Source organism: Salvia miltiorrhiza, chromosome 1 (assembly GCF_028751815.1).
Source record: "Salvia miltiorrhiza cultivar Shanhuang (shh) chromosome 1, IMPLAD_Smil_shh, whole genome shotgun sequence".
In the NCBI taxonomy this organism is placed as follows: Eukaryota; Viridiplantae; Streptophyta; class Magnoliopsida; order Lamiales; family Lamiaceae; genus Salvia; species Salvia miltiorrhiza.
Window position 1 is genome coordinate 2,581,530 of NC_080387.1, and position 27,830 is coordinate 2,609,359.

The window sequence follows — 27,830 nt, forward strand, 5'->3', positions numbered from 1 at the left end:
CTCCGGGCGGCGGCGTTACCTCAGCAGCGGCGACGTCCGGCGATAGAGCTTCCAGGCGTGTCAGGGGCGGCGGCGGTGATTTCCGATTTGGGAGAGCAGGGGCTCGTGCCGGCGACGAGAAGGCGCCGGAGCCGGATTTGGTGGGCTGAGAACGAGAGAGAGAAGAGAGGCGAGGAGGCGTCGGACCTTGGCGCGGCTGTCGACCTCGCCGGATTTCGGAGCAGCGGCGGCGAGCCCTCATTGAAGAAAGAGAGTCGAATTATTGTTGAGGAAAAGAAGAGAGAGACGAGAATTGAGAGGAAGAGAGAATCTACTTTTGTGTGGGTGCGTGTGAGTGTGACCGAGAGAGAGAGACGAGAATTATGCTGAGAGGGAGAGAGCCGAGTGATATACATGGGTTGGGCCCTATTTTATTTGATTTTGGGCTTCACCATTTATTTGATTTTGGGCTCCTATATAATTAAATTTGGGCCTCCTGTTTATTTTCTTTGGGCCTCGTTTGATTTATTAATTGAGCCCAGCTAATCAAATTATTTATTTATTGGGCCAAGATTTATTTAATTACTTGAGCCGATGAATTATTTCAATTAGGCCTCTCATATTAATTTTTCAAGTCCACTTTTACTTAATTAATTATTAGGCTGCTTTATGTTGAGCCTTTTAATTATTTAAACTTACTACAGTACTTTCTCCCATTTATTAAGCACGATTGAGATTATGAGGTTATAAAGCAAATAAGTCGAAGTATTTATTTATTTCTTTTCTATCGATTACCTCGAGTAAGATTTATTTAATCAGTGGATTATAACATCCTGAAGAGAATAGATTAATTTTAGTTAATTATCCGGTTTCATGAGACAAGACTTAGCTTTTGTTTAAATCAGATAGCCTGGATTAACAATAGAAATTCCCTGATTATTATCTCAGAATAATAGTTCATGCATACGAGATTCATGCATAGTTAAATTATGCATTCTCATTTAATTGAGAATTTTCCCTCGATTTAAAGTCTTACGATATTTTCTCGGATAAAGGTCGAGCGCAAGAATAAGAGCTCATCAAGGAGTCACTAATTTGTAGCAAAGCTTTGCTATCAGGTGGGCATTACTTTCATATATATCAAATGAGTTTAAATGTTACGTTCAAGCAAGTTATTTCATGACAAATCTTTGAATTGAAGTTATTTCAATTGTTGTCTTGCCATAAAATGTTTCAATTTAGTATGATATCTATCTGATGTGTTATGTAATCGAATTCGGGTCCTGGGCAGTCGATAGCTATCCTGCCAGGGCTAGTGTACACCAGTGACCGTGAGTCATCTAGCGGGTTGGCCGGTCAAGTGACCGTGAGAGGTGGCCACCTCTCCGGCACACAGTTCCAGATATGATAGATTACAAGAGAACTTAGACTGCAGTCGAACTTTAAGAATCACAAATGAACTTAGTAAGCTTGGGCCTTTTTAGCGAAAAACTCCCTTGCTGTACTGTTTATGATGGCATGACAATTAACAGTTTTCAAGCATGTATTTTTATACTTAGGCATACGTGCCCACTGAGTACTTTTGTACTCAGCCCTGCATATATTTCTAAATGTGCAGGTTGAGTAGCTGCCGATGGTGATGAAGTGACGAGCGGGACTCTTTTGTCTTATTATGTATTAATGAACTCTAGGGATACATGTCTTCATACATGTAATCAGAACCTTATTCCGCTGCGTACTCAGAAGTTTTATGTTATTTTGGCTAAGTCGGAGTTATCCGAACTTACTAGTTATTTGAGTCTATACGACTAAACCTCCGTTATATTATAAATATCCCTTTTATAAAAAAATGATGAAATGCGATCCTTCCTTGTTTGATTATCCCCCTTTCTACCCCGCTCCTAATCTTCCTCCATTAGTCACGATTTCCCCGGCTTAATTATCCTTAATTAGGGCCGGTCGTGACACCATCATAGCAAGCTCTTCCTTGATCAAAGCAATTCTGACGATGGCTTCATTCTCCTTGGCTTAAGCATCAAGAAGAGAAGACTCAATCTTCTCGAGTCGCTGTGCAGAATTCTCCCAACTTCGTGAGATGCCAAACATGACAACCTCACTCAAACCAGACTCGAACAATCCCAGGTCCGAGCGCACCCAAGACCTGTCAAAGAATTGAGTCATCTGGCGTTGAGGTCAGCTATGCATCGCCAACTTCACTTCTCTAAAGTTGGAACTATTTGTGGAGTGGAAATACACGTTCACACCTTTGAGTCATCTAGCATGCTCAAATGCGCGCAAAGAGAAGATGTAACCAGCAATCTTCAAAGGTTGGACTCACAATGGCCCAGATCCGAGCGCACCCGAAATCTGATTAAAAGCCAATTGAACCACCTGAAGTGCAAAGTAAACATCACTCAAATAAGGTCTTAGATGAGCTGCCGCCGGATTTTTGGATAAACTCTCTAAGGATGGTCTTTAGTCGGGCTGATGGAGATGTCAAGACTGGAAGAAAAATAACAATAGATTCCAAACTTTGCAAATACTCAAAGCATCTCGTTTGGGGCAAAATCCGCCATCAAGTTGGTTGATAAGACTGCGCCAATCTTGAACATAACCCTCCAAAATCGCCATCACCAAGCTTTCACTGCTGCCAGCTGCAAAAAAAAAAAAAAAAAAAAAAAAAAAAAAAAAATGAAAAATGAATACAAATTATTGAATAACAATAAATGGTTTGATAAAAAAAAATCAATTCAAAACTTGGGCCCATACTTTGTTTCCAAAAATTGGGCCCGATTTATTTGATTTATAGAAATGGGCTTGGTGTAATTTAAGATGGCCTCTCTACAAATTAAAGAAGCCCAGCAATGAAGCCCAAAGCCCCACCAAAAGAAGGCCCAACACAAATCTAACCAAAGGCTGATTTGTGAATTCCCTTTTCTCCTCGGACGAAATCCGCAGCCTACACTTCTCAGCGGCACACCTCTTCTCATACTTTCTCTCTTCTCCGGCAACCGAGCGCCACTGCGGACCTCCTCTGGATCTCCGGCGAACGGCGGCGAAAAGACCAGCTCGCTGTGTACACACTCAAAATCTCGCCTCTGAAAACGGTCTGCTTCCTTCCAACTCAGCCCCACCGAAGGAGCCACTCCCGCTGCCGTCCTCTCAGTCTCTGAAATCCGGCGAAGTCGCGTCCCGGTTGTTGGCGCCGCCGCTGCGCAGTTACATCCCTTCTGTCGTCAAGGGCCGTTGCTGAAGTCCTGAAAGAGCCGCACCGCTACTGCTTCTGGGGACTGCAGCTATGCGCGCAAATCCAGCAAAATAGGGAAGCAACAAGGAGCTATGCCCGGCGCCGTCTCCGCACGAGTCCGCCTCTGCCCAAACCCGCTGCTGCCTTCCGTCGATTTCCAACCCCTCTGCTGCCAAAGCTCGATTTCTCCCTTTCGCCGGAACTACTGAACGGCACACCTCGCCGTCGGCCACTGCGGTCAAAGTTTAAGTAAGATCAGTCGCCATCTAGTCGTTAACAAACAACGTTCCTAAGAGAATCTAGTTGGCGTACATACGGTTATTGACTGCGCTACAGGATGTCCGGAGGAGCCCATAAACACTGTTGATTGGGAAGGAAAAGTTGCTCTTATTCAATGTGGAAAGGCCATGGGCATCCAGAAATTTGTCTTCTTTTCCATCCACAACTGTGACAAGCATCCCGAGGTTCCACTTATGGAGATCAAGTATTGCACCGAGAAGTTTCTCCGTGATTCTGGCTTAAACCACATAGTTATTCGACTTTGCGGTTTCATGCAGGGCTTGATCGGACAGCATGCAGTACCCATACTCGAAGAGAAATCTGTTTGGGGCACTGATGCGCCTACGAGAATAGCATACATGGATACCCAAGATATTGCTCGTCTAACATTTATAGCTCTACGCAACGAGAGCATCAATAGGAAACTTCTTACATTTGCTGGACCTCGTGCGTGGACAACCCAAGAGGTGATAACCTTGTGTGAGAGGCTTGCTGGTCAAGATGCAAACGTTACCACTGTACCAGTCTCGGTTCTGAGGCGAGAGGATTCACCTTGATGAAGCGCGGGTGTTTGTTGCTAACGTCGTTCCTACCACCGTTGTTTACAAGGAATGAACCAAGATGCTAGTGATCCATCGACAAGAATACAATAAGTATGCTAATAAAAAAAGAGCAAAGCTTGGCGAAAAAAAAAAGAGATAAGATATGGGGGCAGCGCTGTAAGGAAGAGAGTGAAGTGACAGAACTCTATTTTCTTTTATGCCTAGCAGATGAAGCAAAATACTCTACTACAGCAGCCAAAGACAGAAGCTCGTAATGAAATATAAATGGTAAAAAGGGATAAACCTCGACGTAGCACGGTTTCTTCGTCGTCGATAAAGCTCTTTCTCCACTCGAAAACTTACGACTTCTCCACCGGCGCTCAGCGAAATCGGCAACAAGTCAAGTTCTTGTCCTCCGACCACCTTCAACCCTCCGTCGGCACTCCGCGAGAACTAGAAGCAAGCCGAGCTTTGTTTTGAGAACTATAGCTATAGCTATCAAAAGATACTACAGCTATCAAATGAAAACTCCTAGAACAGGCTACTGTAGGCAGCCGAGAAAGAGGAAGCTGCGTTTGTTTTGAGATGCAATACATAGGGAGGGTCTACTCTATTTATAGAAAAAAAAAAAAAAAAAGGAAGAAGCAGAAGCAAAACCAGAAGAAAAGAAAGAAATAAAAAAGGAAGAAGAAAAGAAATCCTAGCCGCCAGTGTGTACGAAGAGTGGAGTTCCAGCTATTCTTCCAGCTATGAAAGGCCCTTCAAAACAAGCTGTTAAAGCTTAAAAGGGATGTGGTCCTAAGATTCATTTAATACGTTTGGAGGAACACAGCAAAAATGAGCAATGTCATTCGAAAAAGGGAGTCCTCATTTGCTGCTGTTTCAATATAGGGAGCCTAAATGGGCCATGCAAAAGAAAGAAAGAAAGTCACATGAGCTTAAATAAATTAAGAGTATTGGGCTTGAAGTTATATCTAATCCCATTCATTGGAGGAAGTGGGCCGAAGATTACCTATTTGGTTAAATTAAGAAAAACGTGTGGAGTTGGGCTTGTAATTAATTGCTTTGACTATTTAAAGTTGGAGAATAATTAAGCTCAGACTTCTCTTGATCGGCCCATAAATTGAAGTTCGTTTAAAGGGGCACGAATTAAGAGTATTCGACCACCTTTGATTATTAAAAAAAAAAAAAAAAAAAAAGGTTTCAAGTCAAGAACTCCTAAATACGAGTATAAACTATTTATAAATCCAAAGAAATTCAAGAACTCCTAAATACGAGTATAAACTATTTAAAATTTCAAAATCAAATGAAGCACTCCTAAATACGAGTATAAACTATTTAAAATTCCAAAATCAAATGAAGCACTCCTAAATACGAGTATAAACTATTTAAAATTCCAAAATCAAATGAAGCACTCCTAAATACGAGTATAAACTATTTAAAATTCCAAAATCAAATGAAGAACTCCTAAATACGAGTATAAACTATTTAAAATTCCAAAATCAAATGAAGAACTCCTAAATATGAGTATAAACTATTTAAAATTCAAATCCAAATTGAAGAACTCCTAAATACGAGTATAAACTATTTAAAATGCAAATCCAAATTGAAGAACTCCTAAATACGAGTATAAACTATTTACAAAGTTCAAGAAATTCAAGAAACTCCTAAATACGAGTATAAACTATTTATAAATTCAAAGAAAATGAAGAACTCCTAAATACGAGTATAAACTATTTACAAAGTCAAAGTGAAATCCAAATTCAAGAACTCCTAAATACGAGTATAAACTATTTACAAAATTCAAAATCAAGAACTCCGCGATAAGAGTTTAAACTATCAAGATATATTTCGAGACTCGTCTATTACCAAAGGCATTTCGTCTATAAACAAGTCTCGATGGGGCAATTTGTAGACAATTAAATTTGTCGTCAAATTAAATCGTGCCACGTGTAAATTCATGAATTAAATATTCAATTATATTTTCTATTTTATTAAATGGGATTTTATTCCTAAATTAAATAGATATATGATTAATATTTAATAAAATGAATTAATGGGCTTATTGGCCACTTAAGGCCCTAAGGCCCATGCATAAAGGCCCAAAGCCCATAAAGCCCACGAAGCCCATCTCTAAAATCTATAAATAGAGGTGTTGGGGTGCTCATTAGAAACAACGTGAAGGAGTGGAAGATCGAAGAGCACAAAGAATTCTCTCTAGTATCACAAGTAGAAGAGGCGGAGAATTGGAGAGTTCAAGTATTCTTCCAAGTATTCAAGTATCTTGAAGAATTCTATCTAACGTTCAAGTCTCCTTCAAATCTTCAATCGTTTGAGTATTCAAATCTTCAAGTATCCTTCGAATCTTCAAGTATTTGAGTATTCAAAGCTTCAAGTATTCTTCAAGTGTCTTCAAGAATTCTATCAAGTCTTCAAGTATTCTTCAAGTATCTTCAAGTGATCAAACCTTCAAATCTTCAAGTGATCAAGGCGTTCTTACAAATTCCAAGAACGATCTTCCTCAAATCAAATCAACCAAATCCCAAAGCTTCAAGGCGTTCTTACAAATTCCAAGAACGATCTTCCTCAAATCAAATCAACCAAGTCCCAAAGCTTCAAGGCGTTCTTACAAATTCTAAGGACGTTCTTCAAATCAAATCAAATCAAGTTCGAAAGCTTCAAGGCGTTCTTACAAAATTCTAAGGACGTTCTTCTCAAATCAAATCAACCAAGTCCCAAAGCTTCAAGGCGTTCTTACAAATTCTAAGGACGTTCTTCAAATCAAATCAAATCAAGTTCGAAAGCTTCAAGGCGTTCTTACAAAATTCTAAGGACGTTCTTCTCAAATCAAATCAAGTTCAACGTTCAATCCAAAATCACGACTTAAGTCCCTTGGATTGGCGTCATCAAATTAAGTATTTCAATAACCTTCGAGCTTGTTCAAGAATCAAATGGAAGAGAAGAATCAGAGGATTAACTAGAGATTGCAACCCGCATAAATCTATCTTCAAATCTATCAAATTATCTTTGTAACACATTTTATATTTTATCAAATTGAAATACAAAAATTTGTGTTTACAGCATCACCCAAAAAAGGGATATAATTCACTGACGCCTGACGGCATTGTCATAAATCGATTTCTTTCGCATGAAACATATTAGACGTTTTTGTAATTTTAAGAGCATCTACTCCCTTTCCTATTTCACTTTAAAAATTTCCAATTTTCCTACCACAATTTTTTGAATTCTGAAAATAAAAAATAAAAAAAAAGTACGTATTTTTTCATTTCTTCTAATTGTTATAGGAATTTAAGAATCAAATTTTTAAATAAATCAATTTTTTAAAATATTTAACTTTTTGATAGTTACAAAATTAATAGAAGTGTCTGCTCACTTAGCGTATTTATGCGGTACGCGAAAAAAAGATAATATGGGTTTATCAGAAGAATCTTATGGGGTAGGTAGGAATGTAGGGTTATGTATAATATCAGAATAATTAATTCCTTAATTAATTAATTATTATCCAAAAAAATGATAAATGTATCATCGATTTCCTACACATTTTGTCGGTTGATACTCTTCCACTTGCTCCATATTTTTCATCTTCATCTCTCTAATTATCTCTCTCACTCTCACATCTCTACTGTAATATGTCGCCAATTGTTGGTACCATAGTCTTCTCCACCGTCGGCCGCCCCAATTACGGCTTCGATATTTTCTCCGTTCAACTCAACGATTCCAACTTCTCCGAGCGCCGCCTCACCGACGGCGCATCCATCAACTTCAACGGCCGATTCGTCGACGACGACAACACGATCGTTTACATCTCCGAGAGAACAGGCTCTGCTCAGATATTCCTCAACCGACGCGGCGGCGGCGATGCTCACCCCGACCACCTCCACTCCGCCGCGGAGAGCCTCTTCCACGACCGCCCCGCCGTCAGGAACGGCCGCCTCTACTTCATCTCCGCCCACGAACGCCCCGAAAAGCCGTTCACGAGCTGGTGTGCTCTCTACTCTGCAGGCCCCGACGACAAGAGAGCTGTGCGATTGACGCCTTACGGCTCTGTGGATTTCAGCCCCGCCGTCTCTCCGTCGGGGAAGCTCATCGCCGTTGCCTCTTACGGATCGAGACGGTGGGGGGGCGAGTTTCACGATCTCCTTACAGATATTGTTGTTTTTAGCGACTCCAATCCAACGAAGCGCATTCTAGTGTGCGAGCACGGCGGCTGGCCGACGTGGTCCGGCGATTCGACGCTGTATTTCCACCGCCAATCTGATGATGGATGGTGGAGCATCTTCAGAGTTGATTTGCCTCATGATCTCGCATCCTCCGCCGCTTCCCTCGCGCCGCTCCGCATCACGCCGCCGGGGCTCCACTGCTTCACCCCGGCGGCCGTGCCGAATAGCTTGAGAATCGCCGTCGCGACCAGGCGGAAGGGAAAAAGTCATCGCCACATTGAGATATTCGATACAGAGTCACAGAAATTCTATCCTGTAACCGAGCTGATCAACCCTAATTTCCACCATTACAACCCCTTTGTGTCGCCGGGAGCTACTTCTCTCGGCTATCATCGCTTCAGAGGCGGCGCCGCCGCCGGCACCACCACGATTCCGCACCTCGAACCAGTTTCTAGTCCACTAGAAGGCCTCTGCATGCTCAGGCTCAACGACTCGTTCCCGGCCTTCTCCCCCTCCGGCGATTTCGTCGCACTCAACAGCGATTTCGATCAGAATTCCGGCCTCAAAATCGTCAAATCCGACGGCACAAAGAGGTGGACTCTGTTCAAAAATCGAACCACCTTCTCCAATTGCTGGAGCCCCGCTGATGAAAACGTCATCTTTGTATCGATCGGGCCTGTTTTTCAATCCGTTAGGGCAAATGTGCAGATTGCTCGAGTCACATTCGATCCATCGCAGCTATCAAATAATCGCGACGAAATCGCCGCAGATATCAAAATTCTCACCGGAGAAGAAACCGGCAACAACGCCTTCCCATCCTGCTCCCCCGACGGGAAATCCGTCGTGTTCCGATCGGGGCGCGACGGACACAAAAATCTCTACATCGTTGACGCCGTCAACGGCGAATTCGACGGCGGAATCCGGCGGCTGAGCGAAGGAGCGTGGATCGACACGATGCCGAGCTGGTCTCCGGACGGGAAGATGATCGCGTTTTCTTCGAATCGGCATCGGCCGGAGGATCCGAGCGTGTTCGGAATATACTTGATGAGGCCGGACGAAACGGAGGTTCGGAGAGTTGCGGTGGCAGGATTTGAGGAGAGAGAGAGGTTGAACCACGTGTGCTTCAGCGCCGATATGGAATGGCTGCTGTTCACGGCGAACCTGGGTGGAGTGACGGCGGAGCCGGTGGCGCTGCCGAACCAGTTCCAGCCGTATGGGGAGTTGTACGCAGTGAGATTGGATGGGAGCGGCTTGCAGAGACTGACGTGGAGTGCCTACGAGAACGGGGTGCCAGCGTGGCACCCCAGGGTCTTATCCACACCGAGTCTCCACGCTGAAGATACAGATGTTTTGAAGGGCAACTTTGCTGAACCCTTGTGGATCCAATGTGATTGATTATTGAGTGGCCGCTTAAAATTAAATGGCTAAAGAGTTTTTTTTTTTTTTTTATCAATTAAATTAAATAGGTATGTATGCTTGGCACGCAAATACTCCACTCGTCCACGAAAGAACTTTCTATCTTTTATTTTTGGGACGTCCACAAAAGAACTTCCTACCTATTTTTGGACTATACCCCACCACTTATAATCCTATAATTACTTTTCATTTTTCACAACTCCCAATATTAATTATAACACTTTTTCACCACTCTCAATACACTCAACTACCTTTTATCTACTCTCAATACACTCAACAATATTTTTTCTTAAAATTCGTGTCACTCCCTCCTAGGAAGTTCTTTCATGGACGGAGGGAGTATAACTTTTTTTTTATAATAAAAGACATATATTTTGATACTTTTTTAATTTTAATTGAATTTATTTTGTCCTGAAATGCTACTGTAAAAAAAAAAACACCTTAAAAATATATTTTGATACTTTTTTATCGTGTTTTATTATTAAGTTTATTATTTTATAATTATTTATTGTAAAAAAATTATTATATAATTATTTCAAGTAATCTGATGAGTTCGATAATTTCACTCTTTAATTATGAGGATAATGATTCACCTGTAGTGTGTTAGTGAATCGAGAGAAAAGACGAGAACAGCTAAAGCGAGAAAGGAGAATATTATATTAGAGTTTCAATAACATGTGTTTACAATGACCCACATATCATCTATTTATAGACCCTGGCGGTTAAAGAGAATCTTGGAGGTCGTTATCAACCGGTTGTGCTTTCAATCTTTCCTAGCGCTGCATCTGTCTACCAGCTCTGATGTTCCCCTCCCGACTATGCCAGCTCTGCTCAAGTTTCAGCGTTACCCCTTCTTACTTCATTCCAGCCCTGACAACATAGTGTTTAAATCCTCTTGAGATGCCTCTAATGCTCTTGCCCTTCATGCTTTTCTCCCAGAAACACTATTCAAGCTCCTTTCTTCATAGTTATTCCCAGCGCTGACGACTTTGGTGCTGTCAATTTGGCATTACGCACACTTTACTCCTCATCAAAAACTGAAATTTTAAAAATTGTATACCTTAAATTTGAATTAATTAATTATAATAATCAATAATAAAAATTATCGATCTAGGTTTGTAAGTATTTTGATATTTCTAATTAGGTTGTAAATTCGGGTAGAGAGTATCGGGTATACCCTCACCCGATACGGTACCCGCACGGGTATAGGGTACCCGACCCGGCCCGAATTTACGGCACTATTTCTATTATATTTTTAACTTAATTGTATATGTTTTGACGAACTTTCCAGTGGGTCATCCATCTTAGTAGTGTTCTAAGTCAAGCATGATTTTTTTTTATCAAGAAAAGTAAATATATAAAACTGAGGTACCAGAGGTACCCTCAAAAGTCTACATCAGTTTGAGAAGGAGGTCATTAGAGCTCCAAGAGGAAAAACTCAATCCCTTCTCCACGATACAAAACTCATAATTCCAACTCTAAATCCTAGCTTTAATTTCCGAAATCACACTATCAATTGTCCACGGCCTACCCTCGAAGCGGCTTTCGTTCCTCCGTTTCCACAGAATCCAGTTGGTACACATCCAAATCGCCTTGAGCAACTTCTCAATTCTTTTCCCCCTTCCCATGTGAATGAACGTAACGAAGTGAGAAGCAATAAGCCTAGGTCTCGCTGATGTGATCCCCATTAACTTTGAAATTCTTTTCGAATAGTCATCATTACTAAACACACGTATTATTGATATAACTAACACTTAATTCATTTAAATTCTATTTTAATATACAATATCATTAATTCATAACTTTAGAATATGTCGAGACTTGTGGTGTTTGCAAAAGAGCGACGGTAAATTTATGATTGAATTCAAAATAATAATAAAATTAATATTATCGTTATTTTTTTTAAAAGAAAATATTATTGTTGAAAGATAACAATCAATTTTAAAATATTCTCAATAATTTTAAAAATAAGAATAAAATAGAAATTAATTAAAAATAATAAAAATATAATCTAAAAATAATTAAAAATAATAATATTAATGACCGAAATAACGACAGATTGTAAAAATATTTCAAAAATTAATATTAACGACAAAATTAACAACTGATTAATAAATATTAAAAAAAATGATAATAACGACCGAATTTTCGGTCTTCAAGAAAAAACCACTAAATAAAAAAAGAACAGATAACCATTTTCAGCCATTCGATCATCAAGATCTACGGTGGATGCATTATCTTGTTGGATTAATGCAGATCTTGGGTTCGAATCCTGAAAGGAGCAATTTTTTTTTTTTTTTTGAGTGCATTAATTTTAACAGCGAATGCATTAATTTTTACAGTGGATGCATTAGATTTGATGATTCTCACGTTCTCACAAATAATGTAGTTATCTCTAGCAGGTGGCGAATCTCTGGAGAGTCGGGGTTATGACTACTATCTGGAGCATCTGGCATCACCGGAACAAAGTTGTGTTTGATGATGCTCTTATCTCTGTTGTGGCGTTGACGGTGCAGATCAAGGCTTTTATTCTGGAGGCTTCACGTTTTAACCTAAGAGAGATGGCAAATTCGGTGGAGTAGCTACTTGTTCTTCATGGTCTTGGGGTGCCGGGCAACCCCCGTCGCTCTACCTGTTATGTTTATGTGTTCTGGTTGCCTCTTCCGCCTCCTTGGCGTAAGATCAATATCGATGGCTCGGTTCATGGCTCTCCGCTCTGTATTCATGCTAGTGGGATCATTCGCTACTCCAGTTCGGTGATTGGGTGCTTTCACTTCTCTGGTGGCCGTGGCTAGGCTTTTGAGGCTGAGATTTTCTCTCTTATCATTGCTTTGGAGCAAGTTGTTTCTCACGGTTGGGATTACATTTGGATTGAGACGGACTGCACATATCTGGTGGATCTCTTCCGAACTCGCTCTGCTACAGTCCCTTGGCGGTTCTTCAGCAGGTGGAGGAAGATTCTTCAGGACATTGTTGGTTTACACATCACGATCTCCCATATCTTTCGTGAGGGGAACCGGGTTGCTGATTTCATGGCTTCCTCTGTGTCTGAGGAGAGTTTCTGGCTCTTTACCATTCCTAATATCTTGTAGTTGGTTTGGGATGACAAGCGTGGTCTTCTCTATGTTCGGATTGTTTCTTAAACGCCGCTGCCTTGGAGGGATGTTCTTCTTTTCAGGAAAGGTTCTCTGCCCTTTTCTTTTTGGTTTTGTGTGTTTATGCTTTTTGTTTGCTTGTTTGCAATGTGGGGCGTATGATCCCCCTTGCTTGATTGATTGTTGGTTGTCGGGTGCTTCACTCTTGCTGGGGGCGGTTCACTGGCTGATTCTGGTGTTGTGTTTTGCTTCGGCTGTTGTCCAGGTCTCTCTTGGTATTTGCTACCTTGGTAGTGTTATTAGTCCAAGGTTTTGGGTGCAACACCTTGGTGAGCAACTTCTTGATGCGATTTGTTCAGTAGATGTTATGGGGAGTGTTTTCATTGCATTGCCTAATATCTTTCTCTCGTGTGTAAGATTTGGTTGTGTTGAGTTCCGATGGCACTGGGTCTCTACTCCTCTGATGTTCAGTGCCATCATGAGCATGGGAAACCACGCGTGAACATTTTGGATTACCTCCGAAAGTGTTCATCCCGTGAAGTTGACCTATTTGTTGAAATTAATATTCTATGGTGATTTTTTGGTTGAGACTGATTGTAAAGGCCAATGCATTAGGAAACTCACCCATAACGGAGAATTGGGTCTGAGTGGATTGAGTTGTATCAGCTTTTCGTTGCATCTCAAAGTCTTAGCTCTGCGCACCTCCCGAGGATGATACATATCTTGTGAGACCTGGATGGGATGGTGTTGTGATTGGAGAGTAGTCACCTGCGTTTTGCCTTGGCTTCTGTGTTTGCTGCTTGAGAACTGATTTTTGGTTTGGCTTGTGGGGGTTATTTTCCTCACTCTTGGCTGTTTGTGCGTGTTTGGTTTTGTTTGTGCTTTTCTGTGTTTCTTTCTGGCTTGCTCCTCAGTGCTTTGTTGTTGCAGGTGGATGCTAGATCCTGGTTGCTGCGCGGTCCTTCACTTGGATCTCTATGTGCGATGGTTCCTGCTCTGCCCATGTTTCTCCCGTTGGGCTGTTGGAGTGCTTTCCCTTTCTGGATTTTTCGCTTTTTCTTTGTTGTTTCTTTTGTCTCTGGTTGGGTGAACCGGGCCTCTTAGGGGTGATGGTTCGACCGAAACCTTTGAGGTGGGCCCTTCCTGCTCACTGCCAGTTTGGTTGCTATTTTTTAGACGAATATTCTTTTTCCTCTTTTTCTTGAAGAGGTTTTAATGAGGCCCGACCCTCAGTTACGCCTGTGCTCTCATGGGTCTAGGTTTTTATTTCTTTTTTTTTTTTAATAAAATTTCTATTTCAGCAGCTCTATAGAACCACGCCCTATATATATATACATATAAATTAAAAAAATAAATAAATAAATAAATATTAATGAACAGATTTTCGGGCATTAAAAAAATTATAAAATAGAAAAAAATAAAAATAATAATATTAATGACTGAAAATTCGGTCGTTAAAAAATAATTTTGTAATTAAAAAAACTTAAAAAAATATATTAACGATTGAATTTTCGATCGTTAGAAAAATAAAAAAAAATTAAAAAGTAAAAAATATTAACACTAGAAAATTTGATTGTTAAAAAAATAAAATAATAAAAATAATAATTAACGATCGAAATTTTGATAGTTAAAAAAAAATTATTGTAAAACGATCATAAATCGATCGTTAGTGTCACAAAATTAACATCGAAATTAATGACCGAAATTTTCGATCGTTAAAAGCATTTTTTCTAGGAGCCACACTTACGTGAGCGTCGTTATATTTGTGCGCGCATATGGTGAGCGCGGATCCGGGGTCGTGATCCGACCCGAATCCGGCTTCACCTTAAATATTAAAAAAAAAAAACAATTACAATGGATTTATGGTATAAATCTAAAACGAATATGTTATGAGGCAAACAACTGTTCTGCGCATTTGGTTAGGCGCTATGTTATAATCAAGAAGGTCACTAGTTCGAATCTCTACTTTGGCAAATATGCGGAACAGAGGAATGACTTCAGCGAGATAGCTTGGAATCACACTCGCCAGAGGAGGTGTTGGTTCCTCGCCAGAAGAATCAGCGCGAGGAACCAGCGAAGTCCTCGCCAGAGGAATCAGCGAAATCCTTTAAATATATATTAAATTCAGCGCGCACCATGTGCGCGCAAAAAATACACGGCGCTCATTTAAGTTTTTGTGTTTTTCTAGTAGTAGATCGAGTAAGAAATTTGGTAGGAAATAGGTTTATGGCTTTCGATAGAACGGAAGATTTGAGTATTGAGATTTGGTGGGTTATTTTATTATTCGCTCAACTGAATGATTATTTTATTTGAAGCTGAGGTGGAACATGAAAAACAAAAGATAGCATTATTGCATAGGACAAATTGAGAAGAGACGATAATATTGACTCACAAAATTGGCGTATACGGTAGCCAAGTCCAACTACAATTGCTCACCATATCTTAAAACAAGACTTGCTTTCTACTAGCTACAATCTTGCTCGCCACGATTATGTTTAAAGATAGCATTGTTTTTTTTTTTTTAAGGTAAAGACGTGTCATATTAAAGATAGCATTGTTAACAACATTGATGCACCTAGTCACTTGCTTGATGAATTGATTGCTCACATCAGTCCATACGCATTTCACTATTACACACTTCTCCCTCTCTCTCTCTCTCTATATATATATATTGTAAATGAAATTTAAATTCCCTCCACCACTATCACATTTTCCTCCACTTGATTAATTAATCACCTTCTTATTGCACTATTTCGCCAATATGGAACCAACCGGCACAATACTCTTCAACACCGTCGGCAGAGCCTTTTACTGCTTCGATATATTCGCCGTCGAGCTGCCTCGACAGCTCGACGAAGATCAGACTTGGTCCGAGCACCGCCTCACCGACGGTGTATCCATCAACTTCAACGGCCAGTTCGTTGATGACCACAAAACTCTTGTTTACATCTCCGAGCGAACCGGTTCGCCTCGCATTTTCCTAAATCAATCCGAAGATATCGATGCCGAACATCTCTATTCCCCACCGGAGAGCCTCTTCCACGACCGCCCCGTCATCAAAAACCGCCGCCTCTACTTCATCTCTGCCCATGAGCAGCCGGAGAAGCCTTTCACGAGCTGGTCGGCTCTTTACTCGACAATGCTGGATGACAAGACGACTACGCGGCTAACTCCGTACGGCACCGTGGATTACAGCCCCGCCGTCTCTCCGTCGGGGAAGCTCATCGCCGTCGCTTCCTATGGGCGGAAGGCTTGGGGCGGTGAGTTTCACGAAATTGACACCGATATTGTTGTTTTCTCAGAATCCGATCCCACCAGCCGTGCTGTCGTGTGCCAGCACGGCGGATGGCCTAGTTGGTGGAGTGACTCGATCTTGTATTTCCACCGAGAAGCGGAAGATGGTTGGTGGAGCATATTCAGAGCCGATTTGTCGCACGATTTCGCATCATCGCCGCCTGTTGTCCCGGTCCGCATTACTCCGCCGGGCGTCCACTGCTTCACGCCAGCAGCCGTGCACGGCAACAAGAGAATCGTTGTGGCGACGAGGCGGAACGGCAAAAATTACCGCCACATCGAGATTTTCGACACCGAGTCTCAGAAATTCCAACCCGTCACCGAGCTGCTGAACCCTAATCATCACCATTACAACCCTTTTGTTTCTCCGGGAGCCACTTTTCTCGGATACCACCGCTTCAGAGGCACCGGCGCCGGCGACAGTGCAATTCCTTACATCGAACGGGTGAACGGTCCAGTAAAAGGACTTAACATGGTCAGACTCGTCGGTTCATTCCCAGCCTTCTCGCCGTCCGGCGATTTAATCGCGATGAACGTCGATTTCGATCAGAATTCCGGCCTCAAGATCGTGAAATCCGACGGCTCAAAGATGTGGACATTGTTCGGAAATCGAATCGGCTTCTACAATTCATGGAGCCCCGCTCACAACAATGTCATTTTCACATCAATCGGTCCGATTTTCGAATCCTCCAAAGCACATGTACAGATCGCTCGAGTCACATTCGATCCAACGCATCTAAACCCTAATCGTAAGGAAATCCACTCGGAAATCAAAATCCTCACCAGAGAAGACACCGGCAACAACGCCTTCCCATCGAGCTCGCCCGACGGCAAGTTCGTCGTGTTCCGATCGGGGAGATCTGGACATAAAAATTTATACATAGTTGACGCGACGATCGGCGAGTTCGACGGTGGAATACGGCGGCTGACGGAAGGGGCGTGGATCGATACGATGCCGAGCTGGTCGCCGGACGGGAAACTGATCGCGTTCTCGTCGAATCGACACAATCCGGAAAATGTTGAGGCGTTTGGGATCTATCTGATGGAGGCGGATGGATCGGGAGCGAGGAGAGTTAAGGTGGCGGGATTTGATGAGGCGAGAGAGAGGTTGAATCATGTGTGCTTCAGCGGCGATGGAGAGTGGCTGGCGTTCGCGGCGAATTTGGGTGGAGTGACGGCGGAGCCGGTGGCTTATCCGAACCAGTTCCAGCCCTACGGAGATCTGTACGCGGTGAGGTTGGACGGGAGCGGTTTGCGCAGGCTTACTTTCAATGGCTTCGAGGACGGGACACCCGTGTGGGGCCCAAACATCGAGCGCCATTTTAGTATGACTGAAGATGAAGAACATGGGCTGGAGGGTGAATTTGAGGATCCATTGTGGATCAAATGCCATGTTTGAACTTATGTTTCACTTTCAACACTACTTTTTTTCTAAATAACACAAACAAAATCTTGTGAGACTTCTTTCGAGGCATTATATAATATTCCCTCCGTCCCGCTCCAAATGTCTCCTTTCTTTTGGGCACTTATTTAAATATTAAGTAAGGCGCTGATATTTGGACACTCGGTGTCCAGGACACCTGCCATTAACCGGGTTTTTTTCATTTAGCCCAAATGAGCCGGTTTTGAGTGATTTTTATATTTACTAATTTATCCATTCTCAATTTTAGGAGATTTTATTGTTTAGATTTTTGGTTTTAAGATATCCGAAAATGATGTTTTTCAGTTTCTTTACTTATTGTTTTTTATGTTTCCTTATTTTTTGGTTTTTTATTTTCCAAAATTATATAAATCATATTCTAAGTTTATTTCTTGAATTATTTTAATTATTTGTTTCTTGTTAAAGTAATCCTATAATTGTTTCCAGCTTTTTTTTTTGAAATTAATATTATTTATTTTTATTGATGATTAAATTATTTATTTATATTTGAAAATTATGTTTTATTTATTTGTTTCTACATATTTAGAGATTCTCTTAAAAATAATTATAGATTTGTTACTACATACATTATTTGTTTCGAAAATTATATTTTTTTTATTGTTTTACACTAATAATTTAGTAAGATTAATACTTGTAAATAGTTGAATAATATTTATTTAATTAATTAATTATTTTTTTCAAATTCACTAATTTATTTCAATTAATTAATTCAACTTTATTTCATTGAGTATTTATTTCTTATTATTATATTGCGTTTCATACTAAATTATAATTCAAGTATATGTTATATAGATTCCGAGCAAAATCTCTTCGTAGGATTGACTATACTTTATTTTTGCTTTCAACTTCACTAATTTATTTCAATTATATAATTAAACTTGATGAACGTTGAGTTTAATTATTTCAACTTCAATACTATATCATAATATATGGTCTTCAAGTATATTGTTATATTGTCATATAATTTCAACTAATTAATAAAACTTTACTAGTACGCCTTCCCGTGCGATGCACGTGTCACAATATATTTATTTTTATTTTTAAAATTTTAAATTGTGTAAGAATATGAAAGTATCATTATTTTGTCATTTGACTCTCCGTCCACGATATCGTTTTTATTTTTGTCATTTTATTTTAGTATGTCCACAATATTATTTTCACTCCTACTTATAGCAATATGGTTCACAAATTCCACTCACAATAATAATGAGACTCAAACTCGACTAATAACAATACTCACTACTATTCACCGCTTTTTAATACTTGTATTATTCACAAAGTGGAAACAATATCGTAAACGGAGTGAGTGTTAATTTAAATATAAGTATTTAATTTTAAATAATGTATAATTATTATATTATCAACTTTATGAGTATTGTATAATAATAATAATAATAATAATAATAATAATAATAATAATAATAATTAAATTTATAAATTATAAAATAAATCATTTAAGTCAATCTCATCTTGAGCAAATAATGAAATAATACTAACTCATCGTTATAACAAAATTGATAGCCGTCATTTAATATAACAATATTGGGATCTTAAAAATCCAAACTGAATTATTATTAAAAGATCATATTTAAACAACCCAAAACCAATTAATAAGATACGAATAATATAAAAGGAAAATAAAACAATAAATATGTTTATATAAAATAAATAAATAATTCATATACATAATTAAATAAATCTGTATAATATATTCCAATTTTAATATATATAACTAATTTTTTATTTGCAAATTCACATTAAAATTAATACAAATTTTCTTCTCCTTAATTGCATTAAAAACGATTATAGTTTAAAAATATTTAAATTTAAAATAATTATAATTAAATAACCATATAAACTTTTTTGAAAGCTAAAAAATGACATCTAGTTATTTTTTTCACCGACAAACGAAAACAAAATGAAAAAATAGTATGATGTTGAAATTGGAGATAAATGAGAGTGAACCAAATTTAATTTGACATTTTAAAGATCATATATTATTTATTTCAAATTTGTTTATTACTCCGAATTAAAGATTATATTTTTTTAATTTAACATTGGAATTGAATATTTGTTCATAAATAGAAGTTAATGATTTTTTTATAAAATTAAAATAGAAAAAATAAGGAATAAATTTTGGAGGGAAGAAGTGAGAGGAGAGAGAAAATTTGGAGGTAAAACAATTCCTCTTTTATAGTATTATATATAGATTTCATTGAGTATAATTATTTCGACTTCGTTACTCACACAATCGTGGTTCATTTTGTTATCATCATATCGATTACAATACTTGATTATAATATATTCAAATTAAGTATATGTAATATAGTTTTATTTATTTTTTCCCAAATTCGCTAATTTATTTCAATTAATTAATTCAACTTTATTTCATTGAGTATAATTATTTATTATTATTATACTGCGTTTCATACTAAATTATAATTCAAGTATATGTTATATAGATTCCGAGCAAAATCTCTGCGTAGGATTGACTATACTTTATTTTTGCTTTCAACTTCACTAATTTATTTCAATTATATAATTAAACTTGATGAACGTTGAGTTCAATTATTTCGAGTTCCATACTATATCATAATATATGGTCTTCAAGTATATTGTTATATTGTCATATAATTTCAAGTAATTAATTAAACTTTATTTCAATGAGTATAATTGTTAGGTCCGGCGGGTCTCGAATAGGTGTATGAGGGGGGGGGGGGGGGAATACACCTATGGGCTATTTTTCTTTCCTCTAAAATCAGAGGGATCTCAAGATGGAGATCAAAACGAAACTTTACAAGTAAACAAAGGCACCTGTTAACAGAAAGGAGTTTTGACCAAACAGGGTTGACGACTGATACTGAAAGACTCTTCAGTAAGGAGTTATCAGTTAAGTTACTAGAACTTAACTGATGCACGTAGAGGCTTCAGTCGAGTTTGCTAAAACAGAGATGATATAAATCTTCCTGACTATCAGAGGATAGATCAGTCAGACTGATATCATACGCAGCGGAAATAACTTTGTTTCGTAATAGCCTCGGTTGAGCACGTTGTTAGTCTTAGGTTTCTCTTTGCAGTTAATCAAAATTCAGTTTATCAAAAGTAACAACACAAGTAAGAATGTAAAACTGAAAGCTGTAAATAACACAGAGACTTTTACGTGATTCGGAAAACACTTCCTACATCCACTGTCGGTTGATCAGACCAACAATCCACTCCGCAAGTGCTTAACTGGTGCACTGCAAACCGAATCGTGTGCTTGCCGGGTGCACACAACCGTTCCACTAAAGATTCCACTCTTCAGTACCAACACTTCACTCACGTTGGATTTCTCACTCCTAGCACGACCTTGCACTAGGATCTCACGGAGTCAGAGTACCTTCCTGAACTCCTTTACCACTCAAACACTCGATTCTATCTCTCGAAAGGAGGTTTGAAAACTTGCCAACTAAACTTCAAAGAACAAGTTCTTTGGAGCAAATTTGACCTAGGCTTCTGGGTAAATAGATATTTGCCTAAGGTTTAAGAGAATGTATGTAATCAGCAGTGACTGATTTTGGCTTTGGAATTCTCTTCTTCGATTCAAGCTTTGGGGTGGTTAAGCTTCGGGCTGAGTAGCAATTTTGACAGAGCTTCAGCTTATGTCGTTGAATCGGTTAAGATTGAAGTGATCCTCGAGCACTACTTATAGGAGAGATCTTGAATAGATCCATTGGCGGAGAACGTCTTCAAGATTTCTTCCGTTGGAGAGCCTTTTGAATGTGGGCTGAGGCTTCAATCTTCGAGGTTCCTTGTTTGGTGGGAACGGCTATGTTGAAGAGAAAGAGATGCGACGTCTCTGATAAAGTAGCCACCAAATAGGAATGACCTCTGCAGAGAGGGATGATCCTGAGATCTCTGAATTTAATGCGGCTGTACTTTGGAGTACGTGGCTTCCTTTTGAACGTTGGAAGTTCAGTCCGAGGAAGAATGTTTAACTGATACTTGTCTTTAGTATCAGTCCGCTGCGTCCATGTGGCACACATTAAGTAATCAGTTCGGAACTGATACTTCAGTTGGTAACTTCAGTCTTCAGAACTGCAAACTAAACTAGAAACGAACTCTAACACTTGAGTTCAAACTGTTCTAGTATATTACATATTAAACCTAAGGATTTTGGTATCATCAAAATAAGACACGATATTCCATGGGGTTCCCAACAATTTTCCCCTTTTTGATGATGCCAAAACCTTACAACAGTTTTAAGCAATACAAAGACTGAACTCAGAGCACAAGTTCTAAAATAGGGTGAATACAGTTCCCCCTTAACAATAGAACCTGAAAACTTGTACTTAGAGTCAAGAACACAACAGTTCAAAATGAGAACGAGGAAAAAGATAGAAAAACATTAATCAGAGCCTGGACAAAAAGTTATTATCTTCAGGTTGAGATCAAAAGAAGTTCTTTTTATTTCAATACAATGACTAATGAGACATCAGTCGAGGTACAGAGCAAGACTTACATTGGAGTACAAAAGAAAACAAAAACTCATGGGAAACCCATGGACTCCAGCAGTCTGCTTGGCTGCGCCTTGACCTTCTTGATCTTCATCTTCTGTCTTCATTCTTCATGTTCCTAAGCTTGTTCCATTCCACTTGTTTTCCTTTGACTTGAGGTCTTCCTGGCTAATCTTCCTCATGATCATCGTGATGATCCAATTGAAGGAATATTAAACTGAATTAATACTCTAATTGCCCGATGATCGCTTGGATTATTATTAATTTATCATACAACAATTAATCCCTAACATGCATCTATGAATTTAATTGCTGCACGTTGGAGTTCAGAAATACCTGAAGAATTCAGAAGAATTCGTCAAACTCGCAGCTGAACAGACCAGTCAGCTTCAAGCCTTCGTTTGAAGCCTCAAACGTCCTCAAATCGTATTTCGCCCAGAAATACGACTTCTTCATCTTCGAGAGAGATTTCCGTGGCCGCCTGTTTCGCTTGAATCGGAGTTCTGTGGAGGAAGTTATGGTCATTTTCCCGAAACTGCCAGAACTTAATTTCCTGCGAAAAATCTGACTCCAGCTCTGATCTTCTGAACTGTATCCCGCTCAGCTTTCACCGTTGGATGGACAACGTTCTATGAAAGTCCCAGGAGAGAAAAACTTCTATGCACGATCGGCGCTTCTCACTGCTCTCAAAAAACCTAATTTTATCTGTGTGTTTTCCTAAGAGCTGACAGCTGTATTTATAATAAAATAAATACGTGTGAGGCGCCTGATCTCTGTGCTAGGCGTTTTCTTCTCCATCTTGGGCTAGGAGACTTTGGGCCAGTCCAGGGACCAGATACAAGGAATAAAGATGGGCCTCAAATAAATTAATTATCTATGGTCAGCCCAGACCATAATTAATTTATAAATATCAGTTCATTCCACTAGAGAACCAATATTGACTTACCCCTTTATTGCCGGTGATGAGTCGGGGCTTGTATTTAGACTTATTAAATCCCCGTATTTAAAATATCCGACATCCATTAATTAATTAGAGCTCTGACAGCTTAAATTAATTAATCTCTTTGTAATCCTTAAGCAGTACCACTCAAACCTTATTATTGCGCCTGAACTTAATCAACCTGCAGGGTTTAGCGCAATAAGCATTATTGAGCTCCTTAAGGGGATGTCATTATCCTATATCGGATATGGGTACTATTACAGATAATCAAATATCATATATTAACCGCTATCACCCAAGATACAGAGTATTCAAGTTACTATATAGCTCTCACTCATAGTAAATCAAAATGATACACGAATTAACATATATATTCGAGATCTTATTAGTATTAAGATTTTATTAAGTCACAGAGATCTTGATTCTTCACTTAAGTCAGATAGAAGAATACATCTCACTGTGGTCCTATCAATACGTTATGACGTACCAGTATAGACAAGTAGTCAAGACAAACTACTTCCATCTATACCGCAGCCTAAACCGATGACTCGTCCTAAGGTCATCTCGGCTGTGATCATATTATATCTCTTAAGGTTAATCCAATTATATGGTCTTCTGTGATCTACAACACACCATATAATCTACTTATATAGAGAACAAACATATGCAATCATGAACACAAACATATAGGAGATTAAAACAGTGAACATAGGAATCATTGTATACAAGCATAAAAGGTTCTTGCTTTCAGTATACAAATCCAACACATTTTGCTTAATCGACTTCAGTCTTTCGAGAATAAGTCTCTAAGAACTTTTCCTCTTTTTGGCAACATAAAAAAGGTAGAATTGACTGAAGGATGCTGCTAAGACCATGCGAGGAAACCGAATCGCAAAATGGTCCAGAGAAAGATGCCGAGGGTAAAAGGGAGGTGGAGAATGTAAAGGTTTAGAGAGAAAAAAAAAATGAAAGATGAGGGAGAAGATGAGAATGGGGGAGACGAAGAAAGGGGCAGGGGTTGATTTGCATGGCTCTCAGAATGGGAAGAGAAGAGAGCTGCTATCATGCAAACCGAAGAGGGCTGAGGAGAGGTTTTTGGAGGAGAGGGAAGTAGAGAGAAGTGTGTGGGAAAGGAAGATCGAATCAGTGACTATCGTGAGGACAGACACTGTCGATGACCCAACACTTGGTCCATGAGAAGAAGACCTTGTGCAGTGGGTTGCGCTGGCTTACAACGAGCTCCTGCTCATTGTTGTTGCACCAAATGGAAGCTTCACAAAAAGGTGAGAAGCTTTCCTGAGAACCAGGTGAAGTCCATCTTCTTGAGATAGGTACTTCAAACCATATGGGCCGGGCATGAGGATGGAAGACGCTCGCGTCGATGGATACAAGTGAGAACAGGGCAAGCTTTGACGTCGGAGAGACGTTGAGATCCAGTGAAAGGGTCCGGTGAAGACCAAGTATGTGAGCGTCATTCTCCCACTCCATGACTTTGCAGTCATTGAATTCTCCTTTGTCGGAACAGAAATTTTCTCTGCAAACTTTGAAAGAATTTGAAATTTTTCTCACAGTGAAGGCTGTGGAGATTTGTTAGTTGATGCAGAAAACTATTGAAGACATCATGGTATAAATACACACATTTACCAAGTAAGAAGATGAAAAGTTTTTCGAAAACTGTGCCTAAAATTTTTTTGAAGTAAAAATTCGCGTCCGCCGTCACTGCAGGGGACGGAAGCTTCAAAAGGTGAGAAATATCATGTCAATGAGATTCTCAAGAAATTTGATCACAGAGGCACAAAGGTTGGAAATATTTTTAGTAAAGATCAGGACAGGTTAAATCAAATACAAATCCCATTTTTTGAAAATACTTGTCCTTCACAGATATTCCATATTCCAACAATCAGTTAAAGATTTTGAAAAGAACTTATCAGTCAGAGAAAGATTTTGAATTTAAAAACACAAAGCTCTTGACTGAAATAACTGATATTAAATAGTAAACTTAAAAATACTTATTGATCGACTGAGCATTGTAGTCAGTCGATACCACTTGATCCTGTATGACTCATCAGGATGAATTTTCTTCATTGCTTTCCACGTCATCGGTCGTAGAACAACAGTTAGTTGACCACCAGTCAGCATGACTGTTTGAGAGAAATCTTCAAACACAACATCACTCTTCTGGGTTGATGAGGCCGATCCTTCCACACAGATCGTTGAACCTTTCTTCTGGAAGAGCTTTGTTTAGCAAATCTGCTCTCTGAACTGCCGTCGAAATCCATTCAACAAAGATATCCTTCTTTTCGACATGATCATGAATGAAGTGATGTCGAATAGCAATATGCTTGACTTTGGTGTGATGAACTGGATTCTGGGATATTGCAATAGCACTGGAGCTGTCGCAATAGATTGGGACTTCCTTTTCTTCGATCCCATAGTCCTTCAACTGTTGGACTAACCATAGGAGTTGTGAACAGCAGCTTCCCGCAGCAACATATTCAGCTTCAGTTGTGGAGGTGGCGACTGAAGTTTGCTTCTTTGAAAACCATGAGATGAGCTTGTTGCCTAGGAATTGACAGGTTCCGGATGTTGATTTGCGATCAATTTTGCATCCTGCAAAATCTGAGTCTGAATATCGGGAGAGCTTGAAGTCGTCGTCAGCTAGGTACCACAATCCTAAATTGGGTGTGCCTTTAAGATATCGCAAGATTCGCTTTGCTGCATCCATGTGAGCTTCCTTTGGATCTGACTGATATCTCGCACAAACTCCGACGGCAAACGCAATATCTGGTCTGCTCGCAGTCAAATACAGCAATGATCCAATGATTTCTCTATATTTGGTTGAAGATACAGATTTCCCTTCTGCTCTTGGATCCACTTTCCAGTTTGTATTCATTGGGATCTTAATTGATTTCATGTGCTGAATACCGAACTTGGCGACCAGTTCCTTGGCGTACTTGGACTGATTGATCAGTATTCCTTCGCTGGTCTGCTTGACTTGCAATCCTAGAAAGAAATTCATTTCTTCCATCATGGACATCTGGAACTTATTGGTCATGATGTTAGCGAACTTCTTGCACATGCGTTCGAATTTGGATCCGAAAATTATGTCATCGACATAGATCTGAACAAGTAGGAGATCTTCTCCTTCTTTGAGAGTGAACAATGTCCTGTCCACTGATCATTTCTTGAACCCTTGTTCAATAAGATACTCAGAGAGAGTATCATACCATACTCTTGGAGCCTGCTTCAGTCCATAGAGCGCTTTCTTCAGCTTGTACACCTTTTCTGGACCTGCAACCTCAAACCCTGGAGGTTGTTCAACGTAGACTTCATCTGTGAGCACTCCATTGAGAAATGCACACTTCACATCCATTTGATGTACCTTGAATCCTTCGTGAGCTGCAAAGGCTAAGAAGAGCCTGACTGCTTCCAATCTGGCCACCGGTGCAAAAGTTTCATCGTAGTCGATTCATTCTTCTTGACAGTATCCTTTTGCAACTAGCCTTGCTTTGTTTCTCACAATGTGACCTTCTTCGTCTTTCTTATTTTTGAAAATCCATTTCAAACCAATCACCTTTGCATCATCAGGTCGATCCGCAAGTTCCCAAGCTGAATTCCGATTGAATTTATTGAGTTCTGCTTGCATTGCGATGACCCATTCAGTAGATTTCAGAGCTTCTTCAATATCCTTGGGCTCTGTAGATGATAAGAAACAGCTGAAATTCTTATCTTCGTTGATGCAGTTCTGGTTGATATCAAAGATGAGGTTGCACATTGATCTTCGAGTCTTGACACCGTCTGATGGTTCTCCAATGATGTTGTCCTTTGAATGGAGTTCAAACCATCTTCGATACTTCTTGATCTCTTCTGGTGATGGAGGAGGTTCTTCAGTCAGAATGGTTCTGAGATGTTGAGCATTGTTCTGAACTGGGGAGAGATGATTTGGATCTTCTTCGACTGGTTCAGCTCTTTCCTCAACAGCTGGAGTTCCCCCTTTACTGATGCCATCTGCATTGGCTCCAGTCTGAACTTCTGACCTTTGACTGATCTTTTGATACTGAAGCTTTTCAGTATCTTTATCTTTTTCGGGTCCCCACACCAAGACTATTGAAGGTTCGGTGTCCTGGTTTTCAGTTCTGGAAACTTCAGCATTCTCTGTTTCCTGTTTCCTGAATTTATCAGCAGACTCATCAAAGACAACATGAGGTGTTTCTTCAACATAGAGAGTTTGAGAATTAAACACTCGATAGGCTTTGCTGGATCGTTCATGACTCAACCTAGAACATCTCTAGTTTGACTTGCAATAGGACAAGGACATTCTAGTGATGGTAAGTTGACCCAGTGTCATCTCTCAAGGAAAGTCTTTAAGGGCTTTTAGTAGTATCGTAGGAAAAAGCAATAAAAGAAAGCAATAAAGAGATCGATTATTAAACTAAAACTTAGAATGAAAAACTTAATTAAAAACCGAACTTAAAATTAACTAGGCGAATTAAACTACTAAATCCTAGGCAAGAATTTAAACAACTCAAATTAAACCTAACTTAAGAAATTAAATACTTGTAATTTAAAAACCAACTAATCTAGGCGTGAAACTAAAGTGCATAATTTAGATTGCATAATTAAAAAGAAAGCATGAACATAAACTAAAAACGTAAACATGATTAAACAAAATAAATTGAATTGAAATACGAAATACCGTAAACGTCTTGAATGTGTAATTGTGTCACTCAATCACAATCCAAGAATAAAAACTAAATAAAACTAAATTGAAAACTAACTAGAACAATGAAAACTCGAAACTATGAAAGCACTAAGAAAGCAAGTAAATCCTAAGCTTCGGATGCCAACAGATTGCAAAGATGGCGTCTAAAACTAGGGCAAGGGATTGATATTTTACAATGAAAAGTATGGCCCTATTTA

General features: G+C 39.3%; 3 protein-coding genes across 3 annotated transcripts; all 3 read left to right on the forward strand.

Moving 5' to 3' along the window:
• The first annotated feature begins 2,447 nt into the window (after nt 1-2,447).
• On the forward strand, nt 2,448-4,062 carry LOC131014277 (protein HIGH CHLOROPHYLL FLUORESCENCE PHENOTYPE 244, chloroplastic-like). The gene is made up of 2 exons (XM_057942550.1): nt 2,448-2,562; nt 3,530-4,062. Exons 1-2 carry the CDS (start codon nt 2,448-2,450, stop codon nt 4,060-4,062), a joined length of 648 nt encoding a protein of 215 aa, XP_057798533.1.
• A 3,427-nt stretch (nt 4,063-7,489) lies between these two features.
• On the forward strand, nt 7,490-9,671 carry LOC131007269 (uncharacterized). Its single transcript, XM_057934421.1, has one exon. The coding sequence runs from the start codon at nt 7,698-7,700 to the stop codon at nt 9,621-9,623; it is 1,926 nt and encodes a 641-aa protein (XP_057790404.1). The 5' UTR covers nt 7,490-7,697; the 3' UTR covers nt 9,624-9,671.
• Nucleotides 9,672-15,314: 5,643 nt separating this feature from the next.
• LOC131007270 (uncharacterized) lies at nt 15,315-17,538 on the forward strand. The gene has a single exon (XM_057934422.1). It carries the CDS (start codon nt 15,501-15,503, stop codon nt 17,430-17,432), a length of 1,932 nt encoding a protein of 643 aa, XP_057790405.1. The 5' UTR covers nt 15,315-15,500; the 3' UTR covers nt 17,433-17,538.
• The last annotated feature ends 10,292 nt before the right edge of the window (nt 17,539-27,830 follow it).